This window comes from Anolis sagrei, chromosome 2, assembly GCF_037176765.1.
Source record: "Anolis sagrei isolate rAnoSag1 chromosome 2, rAnoSag1.mat, whole genome shotgun sequence".
In the NCBI taxonomy this organism is placed as follows: domain Eukaryota; kingdom Metazoa; phylum Chordata; class Lepidosauria; order Squamata; family Dactyloidae; genus Anolis; species Anolis sagrei.
In genome coordinates, this window is record NC_090022.1 from 94078833 (window position 1) to 94096133 (window position 17301).

General features: G+C 37.6%; 1 protein-coding gene across 6 annotated transcripts in view; it reads right to left on the minus strand.

Moving 5' to 3' along the window:
- ACSL6 (acyl-CoA synthetase long chain family member 6) overlaps positions 1-17301 on the minus strand; it is a 107710-nt gene that overhangs the window by 30224 nt on the left and 60185 nt on the right. For all 6 annotated transcript variants that reach the window (XM_060765241.2, XM_060765244.2, XM_060765243.2 and 3 more), the window contains exons 4-10: positions 11579-11643; positions 10710-10811; positions 10513-10612; positions 7495-7673; positions 7117-7149; positions 5301-5352; positions 1689-1762 (exon numbers count right to left, since the gene is read on the minus strand). In XM_060765241.2, the coding sequence (XP_060621224.1) occupies positions 1689-1762; positions 5301-5352; positions 7117-7149; positions 7495-7673; positions 10513-10612; positions 10710-10811; positions 11579-11643 (605 nt within the window). The remainder of the gene's footprint in view (positions 1-1688; positions 1763-5300; positions 5353-7116; positions 7150-7494; positions 7674-10512; positions 10613-10709; positions 10812-11578; positions 11644-17301) is intronic.

Here is a 17301-nt window from a genome sequence, read left to right on the forward strand (position 1 = left end):
TTCCTTCTAGATTCATCAATTCCAAAATGCTAAAACAGTACAGTTCTTCTCAGTATAGTTAAGAATGGATATATATAATTTTTATTTAAATAAACAGTGCTTCTGCAACTTCTAAATTCCTTAATTTTTTCCCTTTCAAATCAAGGCAAACAATGAATAGGAAGAATTACAAATATATTCCTTTAAGAGTTTTAATTTCCTCTCAAACTAGAAAAATAAGGTGAGCAAAGTGCAGCTTGCAGGCCATACATAGCCCCATTTAGGCGATCCAGTGGGGTCCACCAACACTGCCATGCCATTAATATATTTTAAACCTTTTAAAAACGGAAACAACTCATCTCTGAGCTGTTTTCGGCCATTATACTTCCCTTACCTAAGCTTTAGTGCAAAGAGAGTCCTTTTTCCAAACCCAAAGATGACTCCAGACAGCCAGATAAATATGATAAAATAGCTCCCCTTGTTTCTTAGGGAGAGTATGTTTGAATGTGTCACCTAAATGAATAAATAGGAGACATAATGGTATGGCTGCCCATATGTGGCAGGGAACTTGTGAGGACCTCAAATCTTAGGCACTTTCCCATTCCTTGCATATATCAGTGTTAAGAATCTGATATCTCACCTATATGATAATAGTAATAGGAGATTTAGCTTGATCAAAAAATAAACTTGGGAAATCTGGGAATTGTGGTCCAAAAGTATTGTAATTATAATTTGAAGGACAATTAGTCAATGGAATCCAGTGACATTGGTCCTCTTAAATAAATCTTTATTTTTATTTTTTTAAAAAAATAGAAATACAGATGCAGATTTTTTTTCAGGAAGTTCATTTTTATATCCACTCTAGTCTGAGGTACATAGAGGAAAGAAATGAGCAAGGTCATTGGCAGTGTAGTAGATGATGGAGTCAACATCAAAAGAAGTGTAGCACTTGAGCTGCCATGACCCATTTTAGGTAATAAGCACTATTGTTTGATTTTGAAGCTAAGAACGTAATTATTTTAAACTTGTCACCCTAATCCTGGGTTTTTTTCTACTTCCTAAAATTATTTTAACATTGTGTTGGATCCAAGTTTAGGCTTCAAATAGAGCCAATGAAACTTGGATCAGCCATTATTTTCAAACTGAGATGTCTTTATCTTACAAGGGAATGGAACATAAATAAAATCTTGAAATCCTTTTTGTGTAAGGGGAAAAAATCCTTAGGTTTACTGATCATGCTTAGTTGAATTATTCTTTTTCATGTGGAGACCTATCCCATAGGAAAAGCTCAGTACCACTCTGATTGAAAATGACAGCAAGAGCAACAAGAGAGTAAGTGGAGGCTAAGCTGAACCTTCAAGGACACACTTTTACATGATGTAGGTCAGGGATACCCACATCCAAGGATCTGAGGCCCATTGGATCTCTCCAGATATTCAGCATGTTGCACCGGCATGTCCAGTGGTGTCTGAAGTGACATTTCAGGCAACAAAAACTCATTTCTAGTCACTCCACAAAGGCTTTTTCAGTGGTTGCTTCTGAACATACCCACTCCAGAACAAACACCCACATCACCCCCACCTCTGCATGTAGCCCCATGGGCAGGATACTCATCCCTGCTGTAGGTGGCTTCCACCTCAAAATAATGTACACTGCTCCTTCCGCTGCTAATTTTGCTAATCAAATCGATAAACGGAATAAAGTATTACCTCTGTTACTTTCAAAAAACCTGAAAAATCAGCAACCACATTCCCATGTGTCAGCATTGCTCCTTTAGGGTTACCTGGAGATTGAAGAAGAAAAAATGTATCTACATCAAGAGACCACTTAAAAGTTTCTACAGCCATCACAATAGAAGTTGCTTTCCTTTTTTTTTTTTTTTTTTTTTGCAGTCTAGTACAAAAGAGCCTAAGGAACTATAAATTTTGTCATGGTGTGGGATTTAAACTGTCAAACAAGGTAGTTAAATGGAATTTTTAAAGTAAATATATGACTAAATATATATGAATCTGTCACTTGATTTTTTTTTTTCAGTGGAACATCTATTCTGGAGGAAAGAAATGTGGAAGGATTATAAGGATGGCAGAGCAGGCTAAAGTCCTGTCCGGTGAGCAGAAATCCATTCACACAACACAGGGTTTAGTTCAGGGTTCAGTGAATACCATTGCTATAAACATGTTTCTCATTCAAAGAACAATTAAGTATATGCTATAGGAATAGCCATGCAGAGGAGACCAACAATAACAAATTCTCTCTGGAAGTTGTTCTCGATCAACCAGTCTGAAAATTGATTCATGAAAAGGACATCAATTTACAACAAGTTGTTTAGTACTTCCTTAAATTGAAGTGCTTTCATTGAAAGAGTCCCACGGAAGGGTAACCCCTCCCTCCTGCAAAATTACTTATGCAAAAAACAACTAAATGTGGACACAGCAAAACAGATATTCCCCATACTTTACTCTCTGATGAATTTGGAACAGAAAGGCTTTCTTTTGAGATTTTATTTTGTATCAAAAGCATTGCATACATAAGTATAAAACTGACAAATATAGAAGGAGCACAAGCGGCTAAATAATTTTTGACCAAAACCGGGCAACAGTGACTGCATTGTCTGTAGCTTTAAACAATTCTTCCTTTGAGATATATCTCAGTTTCAAATATTCATCAACGACACTTCAAGGCATGCACAGGATTAACTTGCAAATTTTCAGACTAATTTAAAGACACAAGCAGCTAGAATACAATGGAATTAAATTCCAAGACACTATTAGATGAATCCAATTTTTCAAAAATTCATGACTTCTGAACATTTTAACAGCACCCAAACTTTCTGCAGCCCTGATTTTAACAGAACTGTAGCTAGTTAATTAATATCCATTAACATCAGCTATTACAGAACAGGCATTTGCAACATATGTAAGAAAAATAAGTAAGATAAGTAAGAAAATACCAAGTTTAATACTTGAGATTCATAAGTTGCATCTTGGCATTATTATAATGAGAATATCTTCTCCTCTTAGAGAATTCTTAAATCCCATTAATATCTTTATAGTAGAATACCATAATGCTTTTCTGGAATGTGTAAGCCAAAATTAATTCCAACTTAACAAGATAACACATCATTTTTCTGTCATAGAACACAAAAAATACTCAAACCAGCTAACAAAAGATTTTTTTTTTAAAAAAAGAAACTGCATTACATCTCAGGTTCTTCTTCACACATGCACTCTCCGTTTTAGGACTCTAGTATTTATAGCTCCCATGGCTTTAACATCTCACCAGGGTTTTTTTTAATACCAAGTTTTGTAATATCTGATGACGATTTCTAAAGGGATTTGAAAACATGTTTTTTATAAATGAGACTTTGGTGATCCACATGGAGTGAAAGGAAATACCAACACTGAAACCAAATCCAGATTAATAGTAGAAATAATAAAGTGACCGAATCTACTAGCTCAGACGCTACAAGAAAGTTCTTGCCCCAGTATGATAATAATTTCAAATGGGAGAAATTGATTTTTTTAGTGTCTTGCATCAGGTCTGAACCAAAGTTATCATGGTCCTACTAGGTGGCGTGCATGATCACATGACAATGCAACCAGATATTTTGAAAAGCTGCCTATTTAAGCATTAGGGTGTGAGAAGAAACAACCTGACATGTCATAATGATGAACAAAAACAGAAATCACAAAACAGTGAAGAAGTTCATGCCTTTCAGTTTAATGACTGACTGCCACCCTGGTCTAACTTTCAGAAAAGTAGAAAGCAAAACCTCGCTCAGCTTTCATTGTATTTACTGGAGTGAAATGCACACACTTATGAAAAGTAACGGGCATTAAGTAACATCAGTGAACAGCAACATAACAATTGACCACTCATCTGAATAAAAAAGGTGGAGTTAGGAGTCAACAAGAGAGTTTCTGTATGCTTGTTCTTAAGATGAATTTGTATGTAAGTCAGAACAAGTAGAGTTTATTCAGTGTAACTCCAGTCAAAGATGTTTATTTATTTTTTTAGCTTTGAATAGCATAAGGAAGAGTTAATATCCCTGTGGTGTTTGTTTTGCTGTTTGTGCCCCTGTTCAGAAGATTTCAGCTCACTTTCTGTCCCTGTGAGAATTGGATTTTGAAAAAGTTGGCTTACTGTGGAAACAAGGATTGGTTATAAAGCTTCAGTGGAGATGCCTTTCCCCCATGATGACCCTTTCAGGAGTGAATTTCCCTTCCAAGGGGTAGATTTCTCTCACTGCCTGTTGTCTCACCCTTGTTCTTAACAATGAGACATTTGTAAATCGGATGTATGCAATTCAGGACTGCCTGAATTCTAAAATTGAGGTGGGGTGGAGGGCAAATCTGCACTGTTGGTAGTGGCTATACTATGAAAACCTTTATAAAAATCACAAGTTCAGTTTAATAACAGTACTTTCCAAGCATTTGATTTAAACCAAAGTAGTGAGGTTCTCAGATTATTCATTACAAAGGTTAGTACCATTTTAAAAATTTATTATTATTATTATTATTATTATTATTATTATTACCATGCTTTTTCTCTGCCAGGGAAGACTCAAAGTGGCTAACATTAAACACCATAATAATGTGTGAATTAAAACCTAACACATATAAACATTAAAATTTAATTAACCATAGAAATATTAAAGATATATAGCAAACCCAAATAAAACAATTGAACAACTCTATTAAACCACCAAAATACAACACAAATGTAATTACATACATATTCAAATAACTGAAAAAATTCAGCATTCTATATTTTTAGATTTACATCAGTTTACCATTCTTCAAATTTCCATATTGAATGAATGGATGGATGTTTTATTTCATTCAATGACCAGCATTAAAGAGTTCCGTGTTTTTTATCATTTTACCTCTTTTCCGGTATATATGAAAATGCATACATTAGAGCAGTGGTTCTCAACCTGTAGGTCCTCAGGTGTTTTGGCCTACAACTCCCAGTTTACCAGCTGTTGGGATTTCTTGGGATTGAAGGCCAAAACATCTGGGTACCCACAGGTTGAGATCCACTGCATTAGAGCTTACATTTACATATACTAGTTGTATCCCCCTTAACTTGAAATCTGAAATCCAAAATACTCCAAGCCTCCCAACACTAAATCACTATGTATATATAAATACAGGTATTTGACAATCCAAAAAACTTTTAGTCTCAAACATTTCAGACAAAGGAGATCCAACCTGTATTTGACATGAATTTACATATTACTTTAATGAGTGCTAGTGATATTTTCTTCAGTGTCACGATTATGAAGGTAAGGACAAACATTAGGAAGAAAACAAATTTACCTGTAGTGCCACTAGTAAAGCATACAATTGATAAATCTTCTGGTCGAGGTGGCTAGGAAAATAAGAAAAATGAAGGTCACCATCCTTTTTCATCAAAAACACAATTTTAGAAAAGATATACATGGAAAAATAAGGACAAAGAGGGACACCTGCCTAGTCAGGTAGATAAGCCAAATCAACTCTGGTCATCAATGGGATGCCAAGATTATCCTTACATCTATATGTACACTTCTTTGGACTAAATGACACTAACTATCTTGGAGCATACATTTGAGTAAACATGTACAGGTTGTACTATTAGTTTGTTGTTGCTGTGTGCCTTAAAGTTACGACTTATGACTACCATGACTTTTGGTGACCTTATCAAGGGGTTTTCTTGACAAGATTTGTTCAGAGGGGTTATGCCGTTGCCTTTTCTAGGATTTATAGAATGTGACTTGCCTAAGATCAACAATGATTGAGTGGGGATTTGAACCCTGGTCTCCAGAATCATAGTCCAGCACTCAAACCACTATGCCATGCCAGCGCTCTATTAACCTGACAATATTCTCCAGTGAAATGAAATTCCAGTCTCCAACTGGCTATGTGATCACTATTTTAACATTAACAATAGTCCCATTAAAATATGCCCCATGGGTTGATCAATCATATAATAGCGGAGCCAACTAACTCTGACTCTGGGCCCTTCCAGACAGGTCCTATATGCCAGGATCTGATCCCAGGTTTTCTGTTTACCCCAGGTTATCTGGCAGTGTGAGCTCATATAATCCAGTTTAAAGCAGAAAACCCAGGATCAGATCCTGGGATATAGGGCCTGTATGGAAGGACCCTCTGATATCATGTGTACCAAGGATCTTATCCCCTGATGTAGATGCATACAGAAAAGTTGTCTGTAGGACCTTCACACATACAATTAAGTGCCCATTATACAGACATTTGGACTTCAAACATGGACACCAGGGAGCTGGGCTACTCTGTGTGCATGAAGCTGAGGGTGAAGCTTATTGGTCTCGCTCTGCCCCTTGGAGCAAGGTGTAAAAGATCAGCCCTGAACAAAGTTAATATTTGTTACGAACCAGAGTGCTTGTATTTCTCAGAAAATACTCTCTGTGTGGGAAAAGGTCATATCATGAATACGTATGAATTTCTAAGCTTCAGTGGTTCACTTGACACCATAAGTCAGGGACAGACAACTTTCAGGGATTGGGGAATGGGGTCACATTGAGCCAGGCAGGTCTTCTTGCAGGGCTATGCACACACATCTCAGATTTTTAGTATCTTTCCCTCCTATTTTTTTTTAAATTTTAACAACTAAAATGTACTGAGAAGAAAAGATATTAATACTTGATAAGGTAGAAGGAAGCAGGAAGAACGGCAGATCCCATTAAAGATCATAAACTTAGTTGAAGAAGCCACAGCCCTGAACTTGTAAGACTTAACAGGATAATGTGGAGGTCTGTCATTTATAGGGTTGTCATAAGTCAAAGTTGACTTGATGGCAGTTAACAACAATTCCAAAAAAAAGGAGTAGGGAAGGGAAAAAAAACTAAGTACACATAACTTCTTATATACTGTATGCTGGATAGTGATCACTTGACTCATTTAAAAGGAACTTGTATAGGGGACTTTTGAAATGCAGGTTTTCTTAAATATAGGAGTCATCCCTGCACCTCCATTAAACTAATAGGATACACACAAAGACACAGACTGAGTAAAGTGCAGCTCTCATTAATTTTATGGGGGCTGAAGCAGAAAAAGTTAATGGAGGTTGTTTACAAAGCAAGAACTATGGTATATCAAAAGAGATTATACTTACAACAGGAGCATGCCAGCATTCTCGACCACAGTCCTGAAACAATTTAATTAAAGGATAAGCATTCAATATTGGTGAATTAGAATTTCCCTATTACATATGGCTCTTCTAGGATGAGTAATAGCAAACTGCCCTCCTATGCATCATTAAACAAGCACAAATAAGAACTATAAAGCAGATTTGCACTGTAAAGATTAGAAATCAGTATTATTTCTTCCTGTTATTTTGGATATCTTTGTGAGTGGCTTAATGGAACCACTATTTAATCTAATAGTGTTTGTGTTAGCTTTCACTTTTCTTGGAGGGGGGGGGGGGGCAGAAAATGAAAAGGCATATTAATTTTAATCTTTGCCAAAAGTTGTTTAATATATGATATCTCACCTCTACTTCCTGCATAGCCTGGATTTGGACTCCACACTGTTCTCCTCTTCCTTTAAGATCCTTCTCGAATGGGTCCATCAAAATAATGAATTTCAAGCCTGGCGTTTCTTTTTTCTCTACGTGTTCTAATAAGACTCTGGCTTTTTCGGGTTTGTCACAAACTACTATCGCAATATCAGCTGAACAAAACAAATTTAAAAATTGTTCAAAATAATTATACTGAAATACTTGTAGATAGCTCTTCAAAAATCACAATTGGCTGTTCACCAACATTTATAGGACAATGCCACAAAGAGGTACTGGCACAGAGGCAGATAGCATCTGCTGTGACTTGTGGGGTAGAGATTAGGGTAGCAAATGCTAGTGAGACCCAGCTAGCTATGGTTGGAGCAAATGACAGGCAGAGAGTCAGAGTGGTGAAGTGGTTTGGGTTTTGGATTATGACTCTGGAGAATAGAGTCCAAATCCTTGTTTGGATATAAGATTTCGGTTTCCCAAAACCATATTCACAGACCAAACACATTGCAAAAGAACTACATAGCTCAGATTACACAACCAAGAATCAAATGCCCCACATACATGAACACATGAACATACATGAAAAGTTGTGACACATGCCTATTTCAACAGTAGAAACAACGCCCACTCGCTCCTTATGGAGTGTATATGCGGCTCCCTCAACACCTGCCACCTTTGATGACAACTTAGGAAGACTGGTCTATGGGCCTGGGCTACTTTGGGAGAGGCTGGATGCCTTCACCTTGCACTTATTTTTATATACTACCAATCTATAGATTCTAGAGACATTTTTCATAAGATTTTGGAGCAAAAGGTCACAGACCAAGAGCTGTTGCACTTTTACAGCTATTCAAACGGGCACTTTAAGGCTTATATATTAATATAAGGCTTATATATTAATATATTACAGTACTGATGTGCTGTGTTAATAATATAATATATTGTATACACATATAATACTGATAATAATATTATAATGTATTACAATATAATACTGATAATAATACAATATAAGAGTTATATATTTTATATTACATGCAATTTACTAATAATATTATAGTACAGTGGTATAGTACAATATAGTAATATAGAATACTAATATTGTGCTGTGCTAATAATATAATGCATTGTATACACATATAATATTATATATTACAATGTAATACAATATAATATTAATAATGATGCAATATAATAATTATATATTTCATATTACATGTAAGATTACTAATAATATTACAGTATAGTGGTGTAGTACAATATGGGACTGTATGTTACTGATATTGTGCTATGCTAATAATATAATATATTGTATTTACATATAACTTGTAAAGCGCTCTGAGTCCCCTTCAGGGTGTGAAGGGTGACATACAAATGTCGTAAATAAATAAATATACTCATAAAAATATTGAGTAGGTGGGCCTATGGGCATAAGACTTTTACCCTTCCTTCAGTAGTGGTCCATATTGCTGATATGCTACACCCAAGATGGACATGTGTCCATCTTTATAGAAGGGATAAATTGTATTGAGCACCCGTTCCTCCATTCTCATCACCCACCTATTGTGAAACTTTCTACTTTTGTCCTCACAACCTCGGCTACCCTGCTAAGATGAATTCATTAGGCATTTTTTAGCCTTTATTATTGACCAGAGAATCACAGCATGGGAAAATGTCAGTGACTTCCCACAAAGCTGGTTCTGTTATATATCTCTTTCCAGATCTGTCTTTCTCTTTCTCCTCCTCCCTCTCTTGCCAATAACAACAATACTGTAGTGAGCACGCCCTTTAACTTAGACTATATTTCTTTATAGTGTGTGCCTTCAAGTCATTTAAGAGCTATGGCAACCCTAAAGAAATTCTACCCCTGGGTTTCCTTAGCAAGATTTCTTCAGAGAGGTTTTGCCATTGTCTTCCTCTGAGGCTGACAGTGTGATTTGCCTAAGGTCACTCAATGGATTTCCGTGGCCAAGTGCAGATTCCCAGAATCCTAGTCCAACACCCAAAGCACTACAGCATGCTATCACAACCTCTATTAAGGTTCTTTGGGGGGAGGGATTGATTCAATCTAATATAAAATGATTATTGCTATCAAAAAATCAAATGCAAACATGAAAATTTAAGTTGATCTGATACCATGTAGCCAGTGGATGATTACAGGAATGATCAAATGCTGCCTTGAGACTCCTAACCCACAGAGAGCTATGGTTAGACTAGTCTTTTCATCATCTATCTTTGGAAATGTGTTCTAAGGTGTGAACTTGTTAAATTACCTCTTATTTCCCTGCTGAAATTATATTTTTTTCATATGTAGGGAAATGATACTTGAAAAGTCAAAATGATTAGTAGTTTCTGCAAAACAACTTTGATATTGGTACTTCAAAGTGTCTGTAAAATAACCTATCTTATGACGACTTTGGCTTGATGATGTAAAAATAACTGCTGTGAAGCCGTTTCACTGTCTATAGCAGGCCTTTAAAAACTTTTTCCACTTGTGACCCCTTTCTGCTCAATATTTTTTTACGCGGCTCCAGATATATAGGTATAAAAATAGGTATAAAAAAGCAAATATTTATTAGCAGCATTTGTAAGGATTGTTAAACAGGCTGATTTCACTTTTTTGAAGCATTTTCTAGAGTCTATTGGAAACACTGAATGTAGTTGCTAACAGATTTGTGTAAATTGGTGGCATTCAGAAACGTTTCCTGTTGCCAATTTTTTGTGACACCCAACCTGCGCTAAGAGGACCCCATTTGGGATCAGGACTCACAGTTTAAGAAGCAGTGATCTAAGGTACCATCCTACCAAGGGACATGGCCAAATATCTGGGGTGGTAAATGGCCATCTGTAATCATGCATCTGATAAAAAATTATATTTTTCTATTTCATCTTCTAAAAACTGAGAAGTTGCTTCTCCTTTTTTATGTGGTTGTTGTTTTACATAGCACAGATAGCATTCTCAGGAGTTGTTCACAGAGAAAATGTATTCTATGTTTTTACCTGTGTTGATAATATAACGAATGGCTCCAGGGCCTAATGTATCATACAGTGGAACGACAACCATAGAATAGGTATAGCAAGCCAGCTCAGAAATGATCCACTGCAAGGAGATAATGAAATATATATGTTACAGTATGCAGTAAATATGAGGAAAATTTCTAGTAGGAAGGAAGACTATAACATCTCCTAACCCTTACCTCTGGCCGGTTTTGGGCAAAGACTCCAATAAACTGACTTGTTGATGGCTTACACCCTTTTTGGAGTAAGCCTGATCCCAATGCTTCTGCTCTCTCAGCAACCTAAAAGGAACAAATTCAAAGAATGAACACAAAGTCATTTTCTATATTATTCAGATGTTGTTCAACACTTCCCAGGGAACTGCCTGTCCCCTACGTCTACCTTGTTCCCTTTTTTGCTTTGCCTTCCTCTGACAAACTTTTCTAACCTGCATCCCTCTCAAACTAAATATGACTATGGAATAGCTTGTTCAACTATTTGAAGGAGAAGATGTAAACAGCTACAGTTCAAACAATGGATTTAGGTATATCTGCTGGCATAAATAAATGATGTTGTGATTCTGCGAATTGTGTGACAGTTTCAGTTCCCACCCTTCTTGGTTGGAGATTATATAGGCCTTCCTTTCCTTCCTAGCCTTTCCTCAATAATACTAGTAGAGAATGAGAGATATCATTTTATTACAGGCCTATGGAAATAAGCAGAACCATAACGGAAAACAAAAGCAATTCATTCTGAATGTTTGATCGCTCCATGTGGATTTGGTGTGTGGCCTTGAAAAAGTATTAGGGGGTACAACTCCCAGAATCTCCACACCATAATTACTGCGATTATAATCCAAAAAGTACTATTCTTACTTTCTTGTGTGCCTTACTCAAACTAGTGCCTGTCAGATGTGTTAAGATTTTAACTTCCATCATTACTAACTAGCATGGTGACTGGGAATTATGGGAGGCATGAGGTTAAGGGAAGCAACAACTAAACAGTATCTATTGAAACCCTAATTTCAATTTGCTTAGGTTTTATTAGGGGGAAATTTCATAAATGTTACCTCTTTATAGGACAGCCATTGGTAAGGCTGTTTGGGTTTCCTGAATCCTAAACAAGGTCCGTTTTCTAAAAAGAAACAGATGACAAGAACTGTAAATTTGGCAATCCTTTCCCAAAGCAAGTTATCAATGTGGTTATTGGTATATGGAGTGTTTCTCAGCAGGACAGTTTGCTTTAAAATAAACCATGATTATTATCAAGGTCAGTGTGTTGTGTTGGTAATCCACCATCTCATACAGAAGACCATCCAATGCAAATGAAGGCTATCTTGCTTAATGAAATGTTGCATTCTCAAAAAACCATCTGGATCTTTCCCTTTTTGTAAGTGTCTTTGAGATTCAACAGACTAAAAGGGTGTTGGGGAGGAGGGAGGGAAAATTTACAACTGAGATTGATTTAGGTCAGCACAAGCTTTCTCAATCCACTTCTTCTGATGCTCTGATGAAATGATGCTAAAGCCACAAATATTCAAGCCCACTTAACACTGCTGTAGGAGTGGGGTAAAATTATAACTAAGTTAACAAATTGTGACCCTGGCCATAAATCTTCAAAGAGATAAGTGAAATGATACACAGGGAGGAGGGAGCAAGTTTGTTTAATGCTTCCATGGAGATGAGGACAAGGAACAATGGCTTCAAACTACAAGAAAGGATATTCCATCTGAACATGAGGAAGAACTTCCTGACTGTGAGAGCCGTTCAGCAGTGGAACTCTCTGCCCTGGAGTGTGGTGGAGGCTACTTCTTTGGAAGCTTTTAAACAGAGGCTGGATGGCCATCTGTCAGGGGTGATTTGAATGCAATATTCCTGCTTCTTGGCAGGAGGTTGGACTGGATGGCCCGTGAGCTCTCTTCCAACTCTTTGATTCTATGATTCTAATTAAACATATCTGTTCCATTATTAATAGAGCTTTTCTTTAAAATGCTGTGACATCACCATCTAACCAGGACTTCAAGCCTTTGGGAGAAAGGTGGGATATAAATACACATAAAATAAAATAAAAGAGTCACCTCCCACTGATTTCGTTTGTTTTTGATTTTTATAAAAGGAAATTATGAAAAATTGATTAATCTTGTAGATTGTGTTGAATATTATTTGTCTGCTGTAAAGCAAATGATGCAAAAACAAATGCATTGAATTATGATAAAATAAATAAAATATATTTTATAAAAAGAAATTTTGAATTGTCTAAGAAATATGGGCAGAAGTAGCAATATTAGCTAATACAGGAAAGAGCCAAGGTCACAAGGAAGAGGAGGAGCATAGAAATTGCAGTATTACCCCCCCCCCCTTCCTTGCTGAGCCATGGTAGAAAGCGGAACTAGGGTCATGGTAATGAGCATGATTGATATCACCATATTATCTTTCCTGCCATCATATCATCAGGCCTACTGCTTTTGGAAGGAAGGTGGGATAAGATACAAATGCTTGTCTGCTTTTTCAGACGCCTGCTGACATCCTCCTATTCCTTGATGGGAATGTGGGAAGGGCTGCTGCCACATCCCCCTCCCCCTGCCCCAAACTACTTGTGTGAGGTGGGTGCTTGAGGCGTCCCTGCACAATTCATCCTCTATCAGATATAAAAGTTGTTGTGTACAAGGGCTGAAAAAATGCCCAATCAAGATGTCCAACATCTGGTTTGGTTCTCCAGAAAGATTCTATAGACATGCATGGTTTATCTCTGCAGAGGCACTTCCCATGCTCAGGTTGACAAATACAAAGGCCTAACCCAGTGGTTCCCAGGCTATGTTCCTCTAGATGTTTTGGACTTCATCTTCCAGAATTCATTATTGTTGACTAGAGCTTCTTGGAGATGAAGCCCAAGACATCTGAATAATCAATGTTTGGGAATCACTGGCCTTACCTAATCATTTCACACTCTAAATCTCCAGATGTTGTGGAATTCCAGATATCATCATTCCCAGCTAGCAGTGGTGATGGGAGCTGTAGGGTAGTAATCTCTGAAGCCCCAAGTTTGGAAATATTTCCTCTAATATTAATATTCCTTGGTTATGCCAAATGATTCATATAATTCTCTCCAGCAATAGATTCATCCAAGTAAAAACAAAAGCATGCTCTAGGTGGATGGCATATATTGATCCTTTCCTTACCTTCACTACACACGTTCCTCAAGCCAGACTACTGAAGCATCACATGTTTGGGATCCCTCACTTTATGTAGGAGAAAACTAGATGGGATTCTAATTTTGTAGCCTGACCAGCCCTGGCATAGTTTTGTGCAGCTACAGCACGGGACATCTATTTCCCAGATTAGGAATCTCCATTACCAAGTCCCAGAAGCACTTTAGTAGAACTAAGACTGCTGCACACCGCACACTGCACTTACTTTATAATCCTACATACCTCCTGCCATATCAGCACTTTTAATCTTGTACCCATTACTCTGGCTCGGCCCAGCTTTATAGTGTCTCGATGTTATTGTTTATTGTTTGTTGTTTATATTGCTTAATCTGTTTTTAATTTTGCTTTAGGTGTTGCATTGTTGTGTTGTGTTTTGAGGCCTTGACCTATGTAAGCCGCATCGAGTCCTTCGGGAGATGCTAGCGGGGTACAAATAAAGTTATAATAATAATAATAATAATAATAATAATAATAATGTTTGCACAAGCAAGCAGGGTAAGAATCAGCATAAACTAGAGCAAAAGCCTTCTTAGTTCCAAGCATTAAAAAGAGGACAAATTTGTACAGCATGGAACTGACAATAGCAAAGTCCTTATATCAATCTACCTTTGTCCCAGTTGCAAATGGGAACAATTAAAAGAAGTTGCAACATAGGTCAGCAACTTGATGCCCTTGAGATGTTTTCTATTGCTGCTCCTGAGCATAGGTCATGCTGACTGTGGCCTATCGAGGTGGAAGATCAAAGGACCCTAAGGGCATCAAGTTTTCTATGCTGGAGTTATAATACTCATATCTCAGGGTGATTCCTTGTGCAAACATGTCAAAAATACCTCAGAGTTGTATTCTGAAAAATGCCTTACTCAAGAGCAATGCTTTTTGAACTCAACATCACTGAACAGAATTTGCAACACTGTTCTTGCAAGAATATGAGATGGATGGAGGGAAAACAGCAAAAGAGTATAGATGTAGGGAAAACAGTATGAAGCTCAAAGAAAAAACGGTTAGAAGCAGAGGAACTTGTGTGGGGCTTGTATGGGCCCTAGGATAAAGTAAGGGTCAAAAGAGGGTTAACCAAAGAAATGAACAGGAAGTTAGGGTGGCCCCAACAGTTTTGGGATATCAGCCAATGTATATTTGCCAAGATCTAAGGAGATGGCAAATCTTGAAGATACAAGAGAACTTGATCACTACAGGGCAGGGTGAGTATGCAACTACTGCTGATATGTTTGAAGTTACAAAACACACAACACTTCAAGTGTGTACATGCTCTTCATTTTTTATGAAAGTAAGCTTAAATTGTAACATAATGCATGAAGCTGTAACTCCAGCCTGGAGTTGATAAAGACCATGGGTCCAGAGAGTTTTGCAATTGTCCACCTTGTACCACATTCCTCCAACTCATTCTGATAGTCCCACGTGGAAAAATACCTGTCAAGCAAAGCTCTGTAGAACAACAGCTAATTTTTAAGAGCTGTGTGGAAGGGCTAAACTAACCAGAAACCAGGAATCTGCCTTGATCACTCTAGCCCCTCCTTGCAGCAACACCAGAGGCACTCCAAGTGGCCAGATACTGGACAAAGGACATTTAATCAACTACCAAGCTTGCAAACTCTGTTTTGTCTGTTTGTTAAAAATGTAATACAATTCTCTGGTTGATACTGACACAATAAATAAAATACACTAGCCCCTTCCACACAGCTGTATAAAATCCACATTGAACTGGATTATATGGCAGTGTAGACTCAGATAATCCAGTTGAAATGTATTTTAAATATTCTGGGTTATAAGGCTGTGTGGAAGGGCCCTCTGTTTCATAATCATCTCTCATCTGATTAAAGTGATAATGGATAAAGCACTTTGTACTGTTTTTCACAGGTGCTGACTGCATTCTGATATTAAAACAGATGTTCTATCACAGCTGCAGATACATCTGAGAAAGCAAACTTAGGGAACATCTACATGACCATATAATCCAGTCCGAAGAATGATCAGCTAGCTTCAAACTGTAGTTGCTACAAAAATGCACTGCAGTGCAAAATAAAGCCATGCATTAAGAAGTCAGGAGAAAGTTTGAGTTAAGACATTTAATGTTTTTCAGAAAGACCCAAATCTAAACCACACTACATGGTGAAATTGGCTCTGCAGAATGCAGAGTTCTTTGTACATACCCACCTGCTCTGGAGTGCTTTGTAACCTGGGGAGGGAGAGGGCTGCCGGAAAAACACCCCAAGGGCATAGCTGAGCAGCAGGGGGGCTAATTGACCCCCTGGGAGGGGTTATTGACTGCCTCCACAGGTAAATGTGACTTATTCCTGCCTCTTATGCCTCTGGAGTGCTGGTATCTCAACTGGAAATGGGGGAAGGGGTAAACTGCATTCCCTGGCAAGCTCATTGAAGATACTGCAGATCTGGAAGATGTTTGAGGCCACCTTCCATTGTTAATGTAATCATCATCCTGGCTTCAACCCTGCTGCAGACATGGCAATCCAATCATCCACACAGCAAAGCCGGTTTCTCCCAGCCCTTAGTCTATGAAAGTTTATGCCACCGGCTTCTTTCTCTTATGACAGTCTCTGAAGCTGTTACAAGATCCCTTTGGACATTGGTATTCCAGACTAATATGGCTATGTTTTTTCACTCAGTCAATCAAGTAGATGTATTGCTAGGCAGAAATAACATGGAAATAATAGAAATAGTTTCCAGATATAGGTTTCTACACTGCAAAAATAGGAGCCCCCGGAGGTGCAATGGGTTAAACCCTTGTGCCGCCAGGACTGAAGACTGACAGATCAGGGGTTCGAATCCATGGAGAGCATGGATGAGTTCCCTCTGTCAGCTCCAGCTCCCCATGTGGGGACAAGCCTCCCACAAGGATGGTAAAACATCAAAACATCAGTTTCTCAAGTCGCCCCTGACACAAAGAAAAAACTGCAGAAATGACACTACTTTAACTTATTTCAGCAAACATTTTGTCCAAAACTAACAATATGTACATGTAAATGACATAACAATGCCAGGCATTGCGCAGGTACATAAAAACAATTTGAACCTGCTAGAGGTCACTTGAAAGATTCTTTAAAAATACATCCAGAAATTATTTTTCCCCAGCTTCAACTTTTCTTATAAACTTCACTTTGATGACCAGATTTATAGATCTATGTTTTTTTTAACAAATTGGAGGTAAGAAGGCTTATCTGCTCTCTCTTGTTTCCCCTCCGTTTTGCTGTTTGTACATGCTCAGTAAGTGATTCTAGAGGCACCCGTTGTAGGTAGGCACACATGGTAACAGTACGATTGGCTAGAGCAGAAACTAGCTCAAGCTTTGCTTATTCTATTGTTTACTGCAGGTACACTGCTGGAGCTTGACACAAAAAGTCTGTGGTTCTCCAGATCTTATTCACAATCCCTGTTAGACAGAGAGTGAAGAAGATAAAGTGGGTTTGACAGAGGAAAAATTGAGTTTCTTTTTAGCACATAGCATATACAGTCTGGTCTAATTCTACTTCCTTATTATCTTTTTTGCCTAACACAAGAGTAAAGGGCCAGAATTGTGTATTATGAGCCATATCATAGAACGATGCCAC